The sequence below is a fragment of the Mycteria americana genome, chromosome 2 (genome assembly GCF_035582795.1).
Source record: "Mycteria americana isolate JAX WOST 10 ecotype Jacksonville Zoo and Gardens chromosome 2, USCA_MyAme_1.0, whole genome shotgun sequence".
NCBI classification, from domain to species: domain Eukaryota; kingdom Metazoa; phylum Chordata; class Aves; order Ciconiiformes; family Ciconiidae; genus Mycteria; species Mycteria americana.
In genome coordinates, this window is record NC_134366.1 from 56,532,877 (window position 1) to 56,549,825 (window position 16,949).

Genomic DNA, 16,949 nt, shown 5'->3' on the forward strand with positions numbered 1-16,949 from the left:
TTTGCGCAACGTTTTCTTTCCCCTGAAGAAAGCTTTCCTGACTGAGAACATTTGTTTTTACTTTGAAAGGTGCTACCTACATGCCAGGACCCATATCTACTTGGAGCTCTCCTAATGCCTTTGGCTTTGTGGTACATAAAGCCATGGTCTTCCACCAGTACAAATGCGCTCCGAGTCACAGGTTAGGTCCTAACTCTGACCAGCCTGTTCTTAGATATTAGGCCCACAGCCTAATGCAGAGGAAACAGACTGTTTCTCTATGGCTGGAGAACATGTAAACACTTACACAGAGGGTCTCCACAAAAGCAGAGAACAGAGCTGAAGATGAGGAAAGGGAGAGCCTGAAATTTCAGGTTCAGTTTTTTGGTTTTGTTTTAGAATGAAGGTTCAGGTCAGTTCATATTTTACCACAGAGGTTTCACTCATCCTCAAAATGATGAGAAAACTTTGGTGGGTCCTCTAACAGGTATTAGAAATACGAAGAGGTACACCACAGCCACAGAAATGAATCAGCTTTTTTTACTGTTTCTATCCAGCTTCTATTCCCATTGACAAAGTAAGCATGGGGATGTATGGAGTTGAAGAAAATCTTTCAAAGGTATTATTTCGCTACTCACAGAACACAAATCCTTGCAGAAAAAATACGTGATGCTGAATAATTTTACTTTCATCCAAATTCATAGATTGAAACAGAACTCAAGTTATACAGGTTGACACTCTTATCATAGGGCAGTATCACCACCACGTGAGGTTTTATTTGATGTTGATAGAGCAATACTGTTGAAACATAAATAATTCCCACTGCTATTATTTTATTTCCACAGTTTTACAATATTGTATTCAAGCTAGTTATACTCTTAGTCTCCAAATAGCTTGATTTTATACAAGCCACAGAATTATGACAAAAGGTGTCCCTTATCCACACGCAGATAAACACATGCACATACCATTTAATTCAAACATACACAAGAAAATGTCTCACCCAATTAATGGAAAAATACTTGAGCTGGACAAGGACAATAAGTGACAAAATGATATTATTAGGATAATTTTGCAGCCACTTTTTATTCCAAAAAGTTGTATTTTTGTAAACCTGACATTTCCAAAACAGTGCAAGTGAATTAGAATACAGGTGAACACGAGCTTCTAAATACAGGTGACATCAATAAGAGTGAACACATTCTTCCAACCACAAGTTCACAAAAAGAAACATACAATTTTACAATACATAAGGAGTGACATTCTAAGAAAAAGGAGTGACAACGGTGTGGGTACCCTACTGCATATGCAAACCATGCTCCAAAAGCAATTATAGTCTTCATGCCAGTTTAATCAATGTACACTAAATGAACCAAATCCTACTTCCATTTATATCCAAGAAACCCTAGCAAGTGGATGAACTTGGACAAAGGTAGAAATTAGTTCCATGACTCCCTTAATCCTTTAGTGAAAGCAATATTATATATTCCCACGCCACATGGATACTATGCTTGAAACTTGTGCAAGACTCCAAAATGTGCCCATAAACAGAAGACATTCAAGAAAGTCGATACTAAATATTGCCAAACACAATCTTTGCGCAACTGTTGCTTTCAGCAAGCCGAGTTACCTGCACATCACTGACTTGTATGTAGGGTCCTTCCCATTCATGTATTAAGGCATGAGAGTGTTGCCCTCACTGGTATGCTCAGCACTGCAAAAGCCTTTGCCACTTTGAGATGAAAGGATTGCTTAAGTGGTTTACAGGCTTAGGGTTCACATCAAGCACAACTTCTCTCTCAGAGAATCCAAGTGATTTGTGAGGTGACCTCAATTCAGAGGCTGCTCCAGTATTTTCTACAGTTTGCTGACTTCCTCATTGTAATTGAGCAAATTAAAAACTAGGTTTATTCAGAAAAACATAGCTAGTATTTTTGTTAGCTACAATGGCCAAGTACCAGAGCACCCTAGTGACAGCCTCAGAGTACACTAGCCCTGCTGTTGCTTGGGGTGAACTGATGGAAATTCACCTCCAAAAGCAGACCCATGGTTTTCAAATGAAATGGTCATGAAACATGCTGTGAAAGGTGGCAAATACTTTCAGCTCTTGGGAAGTGAAATTCATCCCTGTGCTGTGGGTCACCAAAACTGTGAAATGGCTGTGATCATCTTTATGTCAAGATGGAAATTAAAAGGGGGTTCCAACAGCATGGGCTCTGCATTATGTGGATTTTTCCTTAATTTTTCCCCCTTTCTTCCTGATCGTATTTTTCTGAGATTGTTTTCTTCCTACCCTACAAGCAACTTCAAGGATACTATCTGTAAGAAGACACCCTGCGCACTGCAAGCTTCAGGGCTTAAACAAAAGATCTTTCAGGTGCTAGATGATGCATTTGAAAATGTTACTGCCCCACTTCCAAGCTTCCACCTGCATAGCTTAGAGCCAGTGCAAAGTGAGCCTGCTGCAAAAAAAATGCAATGCCAATTCAGCAAACCTTTCAATGAAGTTGTCCAAGACAACTGATGACTTTGTCCCGAAATGGATTAACTGGAGATAACTGGTACAATGACTTCCCCCAGCTTTGCTGCGCAAGCGGTACAGCATAAAGGAACTAACAAGCAGCTGACAGATGGGAACTTCCAGAGCCCTAGAAGCAATTTCCAAAGTAACCATGTCTTTAGATTTTGATACAATTACATTTATTATGATTTCTTAATTTAAAAAAAAAAAACAGCAGATCTATAGCACAACTATTTTCTACGCATTCTTGAAGTATATTATGTTTTTGTAAGATTTTGGGGTTAGAAACTGATATTAGTGGGTTTTTTTTGTTAGGCTTGTTTGGTTGCTTTTTAAGGAGTGGAAAGGTGTATCTACAGGATTTTAGTATTAAGTACTGGTATGTTTCATTGTCAAATCTGACCATCCCAACTGGACCAAGCATGAGTCACAATGGAATCTGACCAAAAAAAAAGAAAAAAATTATGAAGAGTATAAATATAAAAACAAAAGCATCTGTGACAACAGAGCTACTGAGTACCTAACAGTGACGATACTAAGAATTGATGGATTATTTCAAGAATATGTCACTAATCTGGCCAACAACTAGATTTTCACTGAGTGACAACTTGTGCTGGATCAACAGCAGACAATTCAAGTCAGAGGTCAAAAAAGTCCAGTGTGGGATTTACAGTCAAATGGGATTTACTTCTATTTGTTTTTTACTTTAACCAAATAAGAAAAACATTTTTGCCTTGAGCCAAAAAAAAAAAAATTGTCCAACACAATTCAAAATCCTAAATGGGTATTTTACCTTTTTTAACTCTTTTCTTCATATACTTTAAAAAGATGTTTCAAAGGAATAATTAATCTTGATTTTTAAAATATTGTAATGAAGCATTTTTGGCAGATCTGAAAGTAAATTTTTGTTTAAAAAATGGAAATGAGGCATTTCAACTTTTCAAAGGGGATTTCCTCCTTTTCTTGGATGGAAACTTTTAAATTCAGTTAAATTCACAAATAGTTTCACTTGTCCCCTGAATTATTTTTTCAGCAAATTTACTTTTTAATAATTTTTTCAGGGCTCAGTTTTAGAGAGGGCAGATACTGAAAATTCTTACAGCTAAATAAATGGACTTTTTTTTTTTCATCAAGTATTTTAAGCAATTTCTTATTCAATTCATAGCTGTGAATCAATCTCATGTCCAACTTCTATCTATCAGTCTTAGGTATTTTTCAACAACAGAAAAAATAGATACATTAGGTTTAAATACTAGCAAAACTAATTGATGCCAGAAATATCATACTATAAGGAACTCAATAGCCTCTAATACAACAGTGCAGTCAAAGGCCATCAGCCTTTTATTTTTGCACTCTGATGAAAAATCTGCAGCCCACTACACGTGGTTATAACAGGATTTCGCCTCAGCAGTTTTTTTCCCACATTCTGGCTTAAATGATCATTTGTTAAACGAAATCTGTCAAATCACCAATGATTGTTTTAAGAAAGATAACTGAATAGACTAATAGCTTTTCTTGTCAGAGGTTGAATCAATATACTTCATTCACTTAAAAACCATCTTCTGCCTAATGGGTGCAGATAGCTAAGTTAATAAATATTGATCAATACTGTAGTAATATCAGGCACTTAATGCTGGGGGTGGGAAGGGGGGGAGCAAACAGGAATATGGACGTGGTTAATTTTTTAAAATTGAAGCTATAATGAATTTGGCAAGGAAGAGCAAGAATAAGACCTGTTCCCAAGAAGATTTCTTGCATGTTCTCTGCATTCAAGTTTCCAAACTTCTAGCATCTTACCCTTACGGAAGGAGACATCCTGCAACCATTCATTCCTGTTTCTCCTTCATATTCTATCACAGAGCTTGACCCTTCTTTCCCTTACATGGATTTTATACCAACATGACATTTACTTCTTATTTACACAAGGTGCAAAGTACAAGTAGAATCTAAAACCAAGTCTTACAGAGTTCCACTATTTCTATGCAGAAATCCAAGGGGTTTTTGAAGAAACGTGGTTGAATTAATTACAACTAAGTTTCTTCTAATGCAACAAATGATTTGCTAAGGAATTACCAGTGAGCAAAGTGGCAATCTGAGATCCAGTAACATCTGCACCTTGACTAAACTTCCTTCTTAATACTTGAGGAAGGATGACATTCAGTACTTGGAACACCCAGACAGGGAATCTCAAGATCCAAAGATCCAAACATTTTAACCCTTGCATCTACTTATCTCTCTTAAAATTATCATTTAAACACAAACTCATGACTCATGTATAAAACTCACAAGGCAGGCATAATGTTCATAGCTTGTAGCAATTTATCACTTGCTTTGATAGCAACAGATCACAATTATTGACAGTAGCTTAAAAACCATCCTTCTTAACTTTAATATTAATATGGCTCCATTTCTTTTTTTTTAAAATTCCACGGAATTTGTCAATGCCATAGTGGTTGGCCCAATTAGATCCTTCTGGTATCTCAATTGTACAGTCGTAGACCATTACCAAAGTACTACAGACTGCAACAGAAAAGTTCCCAAAGGAAAACATTGTGATGCTTTCTTCAGTGAGCCAAAGCAAGCTACAAGTCTTGCTACGTGTCACCGAGGAAGCTTTTTCATCCTCTCTCATTCAGGCCAGTAAAGGATAGACTCAGATACAGAACATCACATCTGTGTAATACTTTAGGTTCTTTAGTTTATAAATCAAACACCAAATTCAACTCAAAAAAAGAGATAGTGAAAAGACTTTGGCTTATTGCCATTAAATGGTCTATATACAACATTACCAAGCCTTGTGAATTAAGCATATGAGGATTTCAGCTACTTTTCTCTGCAAATCTCTCTTTTCTCTCTTGCATTGAAGTTTAAAAGTACAATAGGATTTATATATACATATATGTATTTCCAAGGATTTAGCCAGATATCAGTGCTTGAGTGAACTATATAGCTATTCAATAGAAACTATAAAACATTGATACAAATATAAAGACATAATCAATATAAAAAGCTTATATTTATAAAAAATATTTTTAGGTAACAGTCTTCCCCTGAGGGTATACCACATAGTTGGATTCATAAATATTGCTCTGCACTGCAGCTTGGTTACCAAAGTTCAAAGTTCAGCTCTTAAATGAAGTGTAAATCGCTCCAGTCACCTGACATGGCTGCAGTGGTTGCCTCAGGATATGTTCCCTAGCTTGTTGGAGTGATAAAGACACAGCATCAATGGGGTCTCCGAAAAATCTGGAGAAGATTCCTTCTTCCACATATGGAAGATACGAGAGCAGGACCTATAGGCTAGCAAGCGCGTGTCACATGACTGGGCTTTAGTTTTTGCGGGCAGTTCACTGATTTTTCTGGACCCAGTCCCAGCTATCTTCATTCTCCTTTCTGCTCTTTTCAGCCTCAATAATTTCTTTGTACCTCCGGCGGAAGAAGCCCATCTGCAAATCAAGAAGAGATGACAGTGGTAAGTAACAGTATCATTAAATTGAAACTTACTTTGTCAGAAAACAGTGTGCAGAAAAAAATAGCACAGGTGTTAATATCTAATTTCTCCTAGTGCCAATCTGGAATCATAGCTTCTTGCTTATATCAATATAAATGAGATCAAGCCAGGTCCCAAATCTTCACAAGTACTCTGCTCCTTAAAGAAGAACTAGTCTTGAGGGAAGAGTCCTCTTATATGAAACATGATTTTTAAAAAAATGCACATAAAGTATTCCTAATAAACACAGACCACAAGAGGCAGATACAGGTTTATTGGTTTCAAATAAAGACTAATGCAAAATTTGGATCCGAACCTAAAGCCAGGCTAGCACTTGGGTCCTGAGTAAATGCTGCCAGAGTTTTATGAAGTGTGCTCTCAAGTGTCCACAACTGCATAAAACAACAGCGATCAGAGGAGTACAGTATGCCCACCTCCCAGTATCCAAATTCCAACCAGCAGCCTTTTTCATAAGAAACTTTCTTCCAGAAAAGCCAGCATGGTCTATTGTCTATCGCAGGTGCTCCACTACCATCCTGAAGAGCTCTGCTGCCATTTCAGCATACCTGTCTCCAGAGGTATCAGCCCACTGCTGTGCAACCACAGGTACTTCTCTTCCTGCCAGTAATCACTCTAAGTTCAGGTCTCAAATTTTCCATTTAAGGATCATTTACGTTAAGATGCTTTGGAGGAAACCAATAGATACAGACTCCTCTTTTTGCTAAATGATTTCCCTTGTCCAATTGCTACCAGTTGTGTAACCTGCAGCTCAGAAGGCAAAACACAAGCCTGATCCTACAAAACACAGAGCATCAACAATAACTCCTCCACAAGCTTTCAAGATGCTGCAGAGCTGATAATCACTTTTGCGTATCTTCTTGTTTCCTAAACCTTTGCACTTAGCTAAAGAAATGCAAGTGGTTTTCATTTCAGTTTGGATAAAAACCTCTCATAGCTCTGGGTTTTTTTAAGTCTTTCAAATAAACAAAAATGATTTTAATAACAGATTTGGTAAGCGTTCAAGAATAACTCCTCAAACTTAGCAGTGCACTATTGAGACCATTGAATCAATATTTTGCTCATCATAATTAAACATTTATGTAACTCCTACCACTCTAAACCTGTTTTCTTACTCCTGCTGGGTAAAACATGATGCTTTAGTCTTCCTTTATCAACCAGTTATTGCCATCCTTTATTCCCAAATTGGCTATATATAGGAATATTTTGTACTGTTTTGTCACTTCTAAGTTTCTGTTAAGTTAGGCTTTTTAGTTTCAGTTCTTTAGCAACTTTAATTCTTTTCAAGTATATTTTAACTCACGGGGGTCTGAAAGGCAGCTTGTTCAAACTGCCGAGGGTGCCTCTCCAGCAGAGCTTCCTAAAGCCCAGGTCCTTGCCAGTGCCCCCAGCTACGTCCTGAATTCACAGCAACATGAGACCAGACATACGCCATCCTCTCACCACCCCTTACCTCCACCACTTGGCTTCTGTACAAAGGACACAGAAGCTGCAGCGTGGTCTAACAAGCCCCTTTTTTGGATAACTGTGGACCACAGCCCTGGGGCATGCTATTAATCTAGAGCAGGTGTACCCTGCTGAGTGCGTAGATGTACATTACACACACACCTACAACCACTTTATAAATACACAGTAAGTAGACATACACATAAATGCCTATGATCTCAATTTTAGAGAGGTCCCATGACTTCTGGAGGCCCACATAAATAACTGGAATTAGACCTTAAAAGTCATTTGTTCATAGTGTTGTGCACAGACTATGGACATAGTCTTTCCCATCTATCATAAGGATTGCTTTATCTGCTGCTCAGTATATGCAAATGATAATATGACAATGGTGGTTCTGTTCTGAAAAACACCTCACAAAAGGGACACTGTTGAATTTTGGAGGGCCATGTCTCCCTTGCCTCCTAGCATCTTTCAGAACAGCGTACGCAAGGATTCAGAAAAAGAGAATTAAAGAAGAGTTTCTCTAGTTCTCTATTCTTCAAACTTGCTCTAGAAGTCAGATCAAGTTCTTTATTTAGCAGCAAAATATCATTGCTAGTAATTTTTGTACTTGTACCTGCAAGCTATACCAATACAAAGGATGTATTTTGAGAAGACATCCTCAAGATAACACCATCATAAGATCCCAGTGAAATTTCACCATTGATACCAACATACTCCAGCTCAATGAAGACTTGAAGCCAATAGCAAAAGTTTCCCTAGATTTTCACAGTCTAAAATAGAGGTGAATTACTTTATTCATAATGGGGAAAAAAAAAAAAAAAAGTGGAAGAACCTACTCCTCCTCCGTTGTTCTGCCCCAGTAGGATTAATCGTAGGTACTTATTTTAGTCACAGGAATCTGCAGATACTCCTTACATATGCTCAGGGAGCAGATGTGTTGAAGAAGTGGGTGCCATTTTTGTATTATCAGTTTTTATAACAGACCTACATGTTCTGCACATTAGAAAAGAAAATTGCCACAGGACTTTGTTTCCCTAAGATTAACAAGAAAAGTTCAATTTGTAGCTTTTAAAAACAGGTTTTAAACCCTTAAGGTTTCCATCCTTCAAACAACCACATCCTTGGTACAATAAAATCCTCTCTTGAAGTTATAATCAAAATTATAGAAAGGCTTTTTAATTTCCTCGAGGGCCAAACAAACAAAAGCAAACTCCTTCCAACTGTTATTTTAATAAAAATTGTCTGTTTGTGAACATCTGCTTCAGGAATTATCTTTAAAAGTTGGTTATGATAGTTTTGGTATTTTACTATTTTGTTACTGGATACAGAATGCTTTTGTATAACTTTCCAGTAGGACAAAAAAGCGAGCTGAAGACGGTAATAAATATTAATGAAGCATAAAATCCTACATCTACAGGTGATTCCACTATGAAGCTATACATTTTTACTTGCTGTAAATGATGTGGATAATGTAAAATTATGTAGAGGAGTTAATTTAAGTGCAAGTAAAAAGAGAAACTTGACCTTAAGGGTTTTTTTTGTTTTGGTTTGTTTTTTTTTTTAAATTTCTAAAAATAGTGGTCAGGGATTAGATATATTTCCCATCCCTGAAAGGCAAGGATGTGCTTTGTCGGGATACTGTTTCTTAGTGTTAACACCGCGTATTTCCACTTAACATGACAGAGTCGCTATCACCAGAAAGGGGTTTTTTGGTTAATGGCCATGAAGCAATCACAACATAGCCTTTGTCTCACAAAAGGCCACACAACCCACATATCCATCTCCTTACAATAAACTGATTTCATTAAAAATGACAGCAATATTAACCCACATGGTGAGGGCTGATAAGTGCCTGTGGCAAGCTGGAGAGAACAAGTGAATATAACATACAGTGCGAAGATATAGGGGTAATAAGGAGGAGGACTCTTCGACCAAAGCAGGAAAATTAATGCAACATGGGGCTGAAAAGATACTGGCTCTTTTTTCACTGGGGCAGAAGTGACACCAGGAGATCTCTTTTCTGTGGCTAACGCAAAGTCCTTAAGGGAACTCGGAAAACCCAGTGAAGACAACACTGCTGGGACTCAGTCCTAGATTTCAAGCAGGGAGAGGTGGAGAGATCTTCAGCTTTAACAGGAGTATTGCTGGGATTTCATTTGTGGAATGGGTGTTTACAGTGGGCCAATGGTCTCCAACCCATGTTTCATGGGCAATGAGTCTCTAATATTGTTCAATTTTCCCAAACTTTGTTTCCCATATATACAAACATAGGGGTGTGTGTGTACACATACAGATGTATGTATATGGCAAAGGAATACCCAAGTCCAGAGTCGTGACCTCATCATGCAATCTGTGAGTTCACACTCCCACATCCAAGGAAAGGACTGATGGCAATATTTTGATCAGTAAACCTCTGCCTGGGGAAGGCACTCATGAAAGGAAGACCAACAGGAGAACATATTTACAGGAGGCAAGGAGAGAGTACTGTGGGAAGCTGAGGGGTTATAATGGAAGAGGAGGCATCAGTCACCAAAGACAATGCAGGAAATGAGAAAAATAAAATACAGTCAGCATTTCAGAGTTGGGTGAAAATTATTTGGGAAGGCTGAGGAGGCCCTCTTGAGTTATGGGCCTTTTGGGTCAGTGTGGCTGAAAGAAAGGTCTCAGGAGCAGGACACTGCTCAGCATGCACCATGCTTTACTCTTACTCTGGCAGACCTCACCAGAAGGGAACTGCTACGCCGAGGGTATCATGTCCTACTTCATTTCTTCTGTGTGCAAATACAGAGGAGAAAAAGGGCCATTGAAGACTTTGGGAATATAGGCATAGTCCCGAAATCCAGCGTCACTCACAATGGATTCACGCCCCATGCCAGGGAAAGGAGAGAGCATCTGAATTGTCTGTGAATCCACAAACTGTCATGTTTCACATCTGCCATGATAAACTGCAAAGATGTCTGCTTGCTTTTAAACAAATCCAAACAAATGCAGGCAGAACCAAACAAAATGGAAAGAAAAAACTGGCCTGGTCTTTACCAGAAGTGACAAACAATAACCAGCCCTTTCTGGAGGTGCTTCAAGTAAGTATTAGACCTGCTATAAATAGGTGGCTTAGATTCAAAACCTGAAACCATCCATAGGTTTTACACACATCCTTTAATTTAGTTATTCCAGCCCATGTACCCTTTTCTAGCATAACCTTACTGCCATCTACAGTATATGCCGAGCAGAAAGCATGTTCCCGGCAAAACTGAACAACAAAGCAACAGAAAATCTGTGTTACTTGTAGGCTGGGGAATTACACCTGTTATTGTGAAGTTATTTCTTGCCATGCAACAGCACTGTCAAGTCCTCTATCCAATCTTGAGTATTTAAAGTTTCTTTCACTAGCACACGCAACTCCCTTTAGCTGTCATGCCAGGCTTAAATCCCTTAAAAATCACAGATAAGTCAATATCTAACAACACTCGCATAAAATTGCATTCTTCAAGCACTCACACAAACTTAAAACTTCAGCCAAAGTGATTTCAAAGTGTTGAATCAACATGACAATTATTGTCTTTTTTTCTGCTGCTATTTTCTGCACATCCAAAGGCTGATCACGGAATTGCTGGACTTTATATTTTTCTAAAGTCCAAAAGTATAAACATTTAGCCAACATCTCCTGCAGTACTATCCTGTGGCTATCTCTCTAGGGTGCCAATTATAAGTCTGTTTGAAGAGTGACGATATTACAAGATAAAACTTAATCCCTAGTTGGGAAAAAACAAAGCTGATCAGAGGGCAAGCGATATCACTGCTTTTGTTATATTCACTGTTGGGTAAATGTCTAAAGCATTTTTATCATGCCCAGTGAAGCTTATTCTTCCAATCAAATAAAAAGAGAAATAGTTTGAAATGTGGAATGTAGAGGAATGTTATGTTTTGTATTTTTTTAAAAGTCTTTTTCCCATTATCATCCATTAAGAAACAAGAAAATATTGATAAGAACAGTTACACACTGCTGTAAAACAACATTATGTCTTGATTTGCAGTAGAGTTTCAAGACTACAACTGAGCTAGGAACAGAGGTTTGTGAACAACAATGTTCAAACAGAATCCAAAACTGTATCAGAGACTTTTGTCACTTTTTGTACAATTTTTTAATTAAGTTTCTCTAGTGTTTACTGAGGCACTAAGCTGCACACAAGAAGTACTCATTTTTATCAGTATGGCTCTGCTGACTAATGTCTTCTAATGGAGGTTACTGACCACAGTACAAATCAAAAAGTAAGGAAAACGAAGTAAGTACTGACATAGGTGTAACTAAGAAATAAAATGAAATTTAAGAACCACTGAAGAAATCCTCCACTGAACTAGGCTTTGACAAAATACTTTGGGTTCAGTGCCTTAATCACAAGCTGTCTTTCCTCTATTATACTGTTCCTTCATCTACTGTAAGCACTATCCAGCCATACCTGATGAACAGTCTGGACTTACATCATGAATCTTTTATTGCCACATCTCTTAAATCTAGGCAGAGGTCCCAAGCCATTCACCTCATGGCCCTTCAGAAAGAATTAACTTACTGTTCTCCTCACCTGTTTTTCAGTGCATGCCCCTTGGGCACTTCTCCCTTCTCATAAACAGTACCACAGCTGGAAAAATATGCAGCTAATCATGGTTCAAAGCGGGGCCAGGGACCTCACCCCAAGCAAGATGCCACCAGTTGGCAGAGCAGCAACACCCCCAATCTCTGCAAAGCAGTGCTGCTGAGACTGGAAGCACGGAGTGTTTCCCCATGAAGAGATTGATCACTGGTTATTAAGTGCGTCTCACGTTACTACTGTCAAGAAAGCAGGAAAAAAAAAAAACAACTTTGCACTTGGGCTTGCGTGGCCCTGGATAATTCTGGCAAGCCACCAGCTCCAAGAGGATGCACCATTTCCTTCCTCCCAATTAAAGGACCCTTGCCACAGTACAGAGGGGTCGTGAACAGATATTGTGTATCAGCTTTTCCATAGAGGGCTGGCAAACTGCCACCACCTGGGCCCCCCTGTGAGGAAAAGGCGTGTTTGGAAAGCACACACGTCCTGCCTGTAGTTAAAGGAGAAACTGTATATTTAGCAGGAAGGATGACAGTGTGGCTAAGGTAAGCTCATGAGGACCTGAGTGGTCTGGCTTTGATTATTCAGTCTTTCATTGACTTTTTGAGAAGCAAATCCCTTAACTTTCCTGTAATGTAGGCCCTCATTTGCTCAGTGAAACATGTACAAGAAAATATATACATATGCTTCAAACATCATCATTCCACAAGTGGCTGGGGTGTGTGTGTGTGTATGTATACACATACAATATATACTTTGTATATATACACAACACTATATATACTTATGCAGCTGGGGAAATGAGGCAAAGAGAAGTTCAGCAGCTTGCTCAAAGATTAAGTTCTCTACAAACACTTTGTTTAGCTACTATGGAAGAATTTGATACCTAGTATCCATACCTGATTCCCCCTCCCCCCCACCCCCAATGTACTGCAACAGATAGACATTGCTATGGCAGAAAAGAATTAGCCATGTACACAAAACTGCACTTAACTTTTAAGTTACTTTCATATGGCCTGGCTAACTGACTTAAGATATTACTGTTGGTACCTAGCGTGAAGATCTGTAGTCCTCCATAGATTTTAGAAGGAAATTTATTTTACATGCTGTAGTAGTAAAACAAGCATAGTTTTTAAAATCACATTTTATTAGGCAGTTATTCTATAATGTTGAAATAAGAAGAAAAACTTTAAGTGCTCTTTTTTTGCTAAGAACACTCAGTCAATTCATAAAGTTAGCTCAAGCGGTCATTAAATAAACTATTCATTTAACCAAATGCTTTATGTCTATCTCAAAGGCCAAATTTTCAAAAAAACAGTCACTCAGGCTAGGTACCGCAAAATAGATACACAATTCAGACTAGCAGCATGCATGGAAAAGATACATTTAGGCGTGTGAAAGAGATAACTGCACACAGAGATGGACACTGGTACAATCTAATTTAGTACTTTGGTTTTTTTAATATAACATGCCTTGCTGTTGTCACAGTTGCTAGAGTGCCACCCCACTCTAAACACGAAGCCCAGTCATCAATAATTTGTTCCTCTAACCAATTCTCATGCAACTTTTCTCCCAGGAGTTGTTCACTTGGCTTCAATGGACCTACTTGCTAATGCAGTGAATAAAGCTGGTGTCTACCCTTGTCTACCTAGATCTTTACCATGTAGGTAAGATCTAGTTTGCCTCAGACAAGACTCATTCACCTAGTGTTTGATTCATTTGTACATACATAATATATTTTGTTAAGGACTTAGCACTTACTGTACTTTACAAATGAAGAGAACCCCAGTGACTAGACTTCTAAAGATCTTTCAGTGCTGAGGTCTGGTAACTTGAGTTTAACGAAAGCATGAACTTCTTGCAGGATGGTAACTGTGTACAGTAACTTGCACAACAGATGTTACCAGTATACTTATAAGTGTAATCAAAAAGTGAATTAGCCAGCATTAAAACTTATAAACACTTCCAAATAGTTTAAAGATGTTTTTCTATTGCAAAATTTTACTAAGTAGTTTATTTTTCAAAAAGTCATAGAATGAACACAGCCATCATTCAAAGTTCATCTCTGATTATCAGTCTCAAAATTAGAAAGAACACAATGTCTACTGCAGATATGTCTAGACAAATTACTATCTACTGATTTCTTAAATCTCAGCAGGGAACAGGACAGTAATTAGATATATCATTCCTGTAAGTGCAATTAATTTAAGACATATCTCAATCCATATTTTCCATTTCCTTTCCAAAGAAAAAAAGAAAAACTACTGAAATACTTCTGGCTTTGTTTGAAAACCAGAGACTAAACATTAAGGACTATTTCTGGAATCAATAAAAAGTAGCTTTACAATTATATTTTGATATATTTGACCTGCCAAAAATATTTGAATGAAAGTTGTACTATGTCCATAATTATCAGAATAAGTTACTTTCATGGGTTTAGCCAAACCAGAAGGAAATGGCTATGGCTGGTATAAGTCATAATACAGCATTTCTCACTGTGACACCAAGCCTAAAGAGAGAATTCAGACTATGCAAGTCACATTTTCTCTGCTATTGGCATTTGGCTCTGAGGGATGCTAACGACTTCCAATACACACACATGTTGTGTTCCGGCAGTGGGGAACCTTGGAACCTTAGGTACTTATTTGCAATTTTTCAGTCTACACACGTATTCTTTTTCTGGTTTGGGCTCCTGAAAATGATGGCTATCTTTCTTCTTTTCAGAAAGACGTTCTGAACCACAACCCGACCTCTCTCTTGCCAGTGGATTCAATTTGTTCACATGGTGCCAGGATGAGAGACATAGCAGCAATGGCTGTGACGTTCCCAAAGTGCCCTGGCATGCACAGCTCCCATTTGGAGGACACCGAGACCAGAGAGAACACTCATCCACAACATTATTGTTGTACATTTACATAGCTCATTTTATCCGGAAAGATAACAAAGGCATTTCACAAGTACTGGACACACACCACCACTGAAACGTTGCCAACCTTGCTCTTGAGAGTGGTGAACAAATATTACATGGCAGCCAGCAAACTCACTGGGGAATGCAGTGTTTTGGCTACAACAGCAGCATTAAATATTTACTTGTGTAAGAACAAATAAAAGATGCCCAAACTCAATCTTCCTGTAACATTCAGTCAGAATTCAAAAAGCACAACAAATCACCCAATCTGCTGTAGAAAACCCAACATTTGAGTCACTGTTGCAGGAATACAAACCCTTTGGGTCTCAGGAAGCCAAGGGTCTACAAACATTTTGTGATGCTAGCTTTGGTCCAGGAAAGGGAAAAATAACAAAACACAGTTTTCACTGTTCTTTAAGAAAATAAGCAGACTTCAAATGATCCACCTAACTTCTGCCTGGCGAAAATGTCATTATTTATACAGACAACCAACCACTTCCACTGCCCCATTTCATCCTCAAGGTTTCCTAGCTGCTATACATAATGAAGATCTATCCATGTTTGGGAGATAATACAGGTTTGGTTTTGAATCATAGAAGTTAATTATCACCTGACTGCATTTTTATTATTTATAACAGGATAATATTGAAATCGCCTAATTCTAGGCCTATTGAACCTAGAATCTGTGTCAAAAAAGTAGTACCCCTGAGAAGCCTACATACGAGATAGCAAGTAACAACTTACTTGAAGCAACTAGATAAATGGGTAACAAAAGAAACAAAATGGAAAGTTTCTCAGAAAAACTCTACAGAATGCAATGATTTGAGGACTATAGAAAGAGGAATTTTAGAGAACACAAATGAAGTCACAGTTTTTGCAGTTTTGATGGACAGAGAGGACACGTATGGGCTACGTAGTTCCTACAAGTAGGGATGATACTTTTATAAGTGAGACAAGCTGAAAAATGAGAGGGCAAAGCTGGGCAGGAACTTGGAAGAAAGTGTGAGAAACTAGTGTTGACATGGTTTAAAACTGAGGAGAGATGGCAGTGAAGAAAAAAAACAGAAAGAAAAAGGAGAAGTAAGACTTCTCTTAACAAGTTCCGAGGCAGCTGGTGCATCCACCTACATCTCTACAGGGAAGACCTTTGTGAGCTGTGAAATCCACCCTTCCCATCACTAGCCCATAGTAAGTGCTCTCACAGCAAGTTGAGCCAGCTGCCTTGTTTATCTGAACATCAATTATGATTCTTAATTATTCTTGGAGTTATACGTACAGAAAGGAAGAAGCATGTGAACTCTGAATAGGCACAACAATTTTCCAAGATATGAAACGCCACTCAGTTTCAACAGGTTTCTCTGTCCCCATGTCTAAAACCAACATTTGAAGCCATACAGCTGTGATAATGGGTGGGTTACATCCACCTGGGAGACTTCTTTAATTGAAAAGTGTTCTTCCTGGAAAGATTATATATATATATAGATTATACATAGATACATAGAGAGGGGGGGGAGAGAGAGAGAGAAGCCAGACTTCTCCCGTATGTTGAAATCCAGAGAGGTTTCGTGCCATAGCTGCATATGCCTATGCTCCTCTGGGGAAAGGAGGGGGGGGAAGGCAGTTTTATCTCATTGCAGCGCTACTACTCCAGAAGCTGGACATCGGGAGAGGGGGTTGGTACAAGGACTGGCCAGGAAATGGTAGTTAGCCTCTGCCACCTGAGCTGCAGATAAAAGGGAGAGAAAATGTTTTTGGGCTTGTAACACAGGATACTGAGCAACCACTGGCAAAGAATAAGTGCAGAGGGTTTGTGGTTTTTTTTTTTTCCTCTGCTGGAAAATGGTTAGCTGTATGTTTTGGCCCATTGTAAAAAGACTTAATGTCAGAGGCCCGAAGTAAGGGAAAGTGTCTCCTTCCAAAAAGGGGAAAACAGTGCTTTCTGCTACATAGGTGAATTTCAAGTTAGCTTTAGCCTTGGTTAGCTTAGGATATTTT

General features: G+C 38.4%; 1 protein-coding gene across 1 annotated transcript in view; it reads right to left on the reverse strand.

Annotated features, from left to right (window-relative positions):
• Positions 1-746: 746 nt before the first annotated feature.
• Positions 747-16,949, reverse strand: part of ITGA9 (integrin subunit alpha 9) — a 225,956-nt gene continuing 209,753 nt past the window's right edge. The window contains exon 28 of the mRNA XM_075493530.1: positions 747-5,946. Within this exon, the coding sequence (XP_075349645.1) occupies positions 5,848-5,946 (99 nt within the window). The 3' untranslated portion in view covers positions 747-5,847. The remainder of the gene's footprint in view (positions 5,947-16,949) is intronic.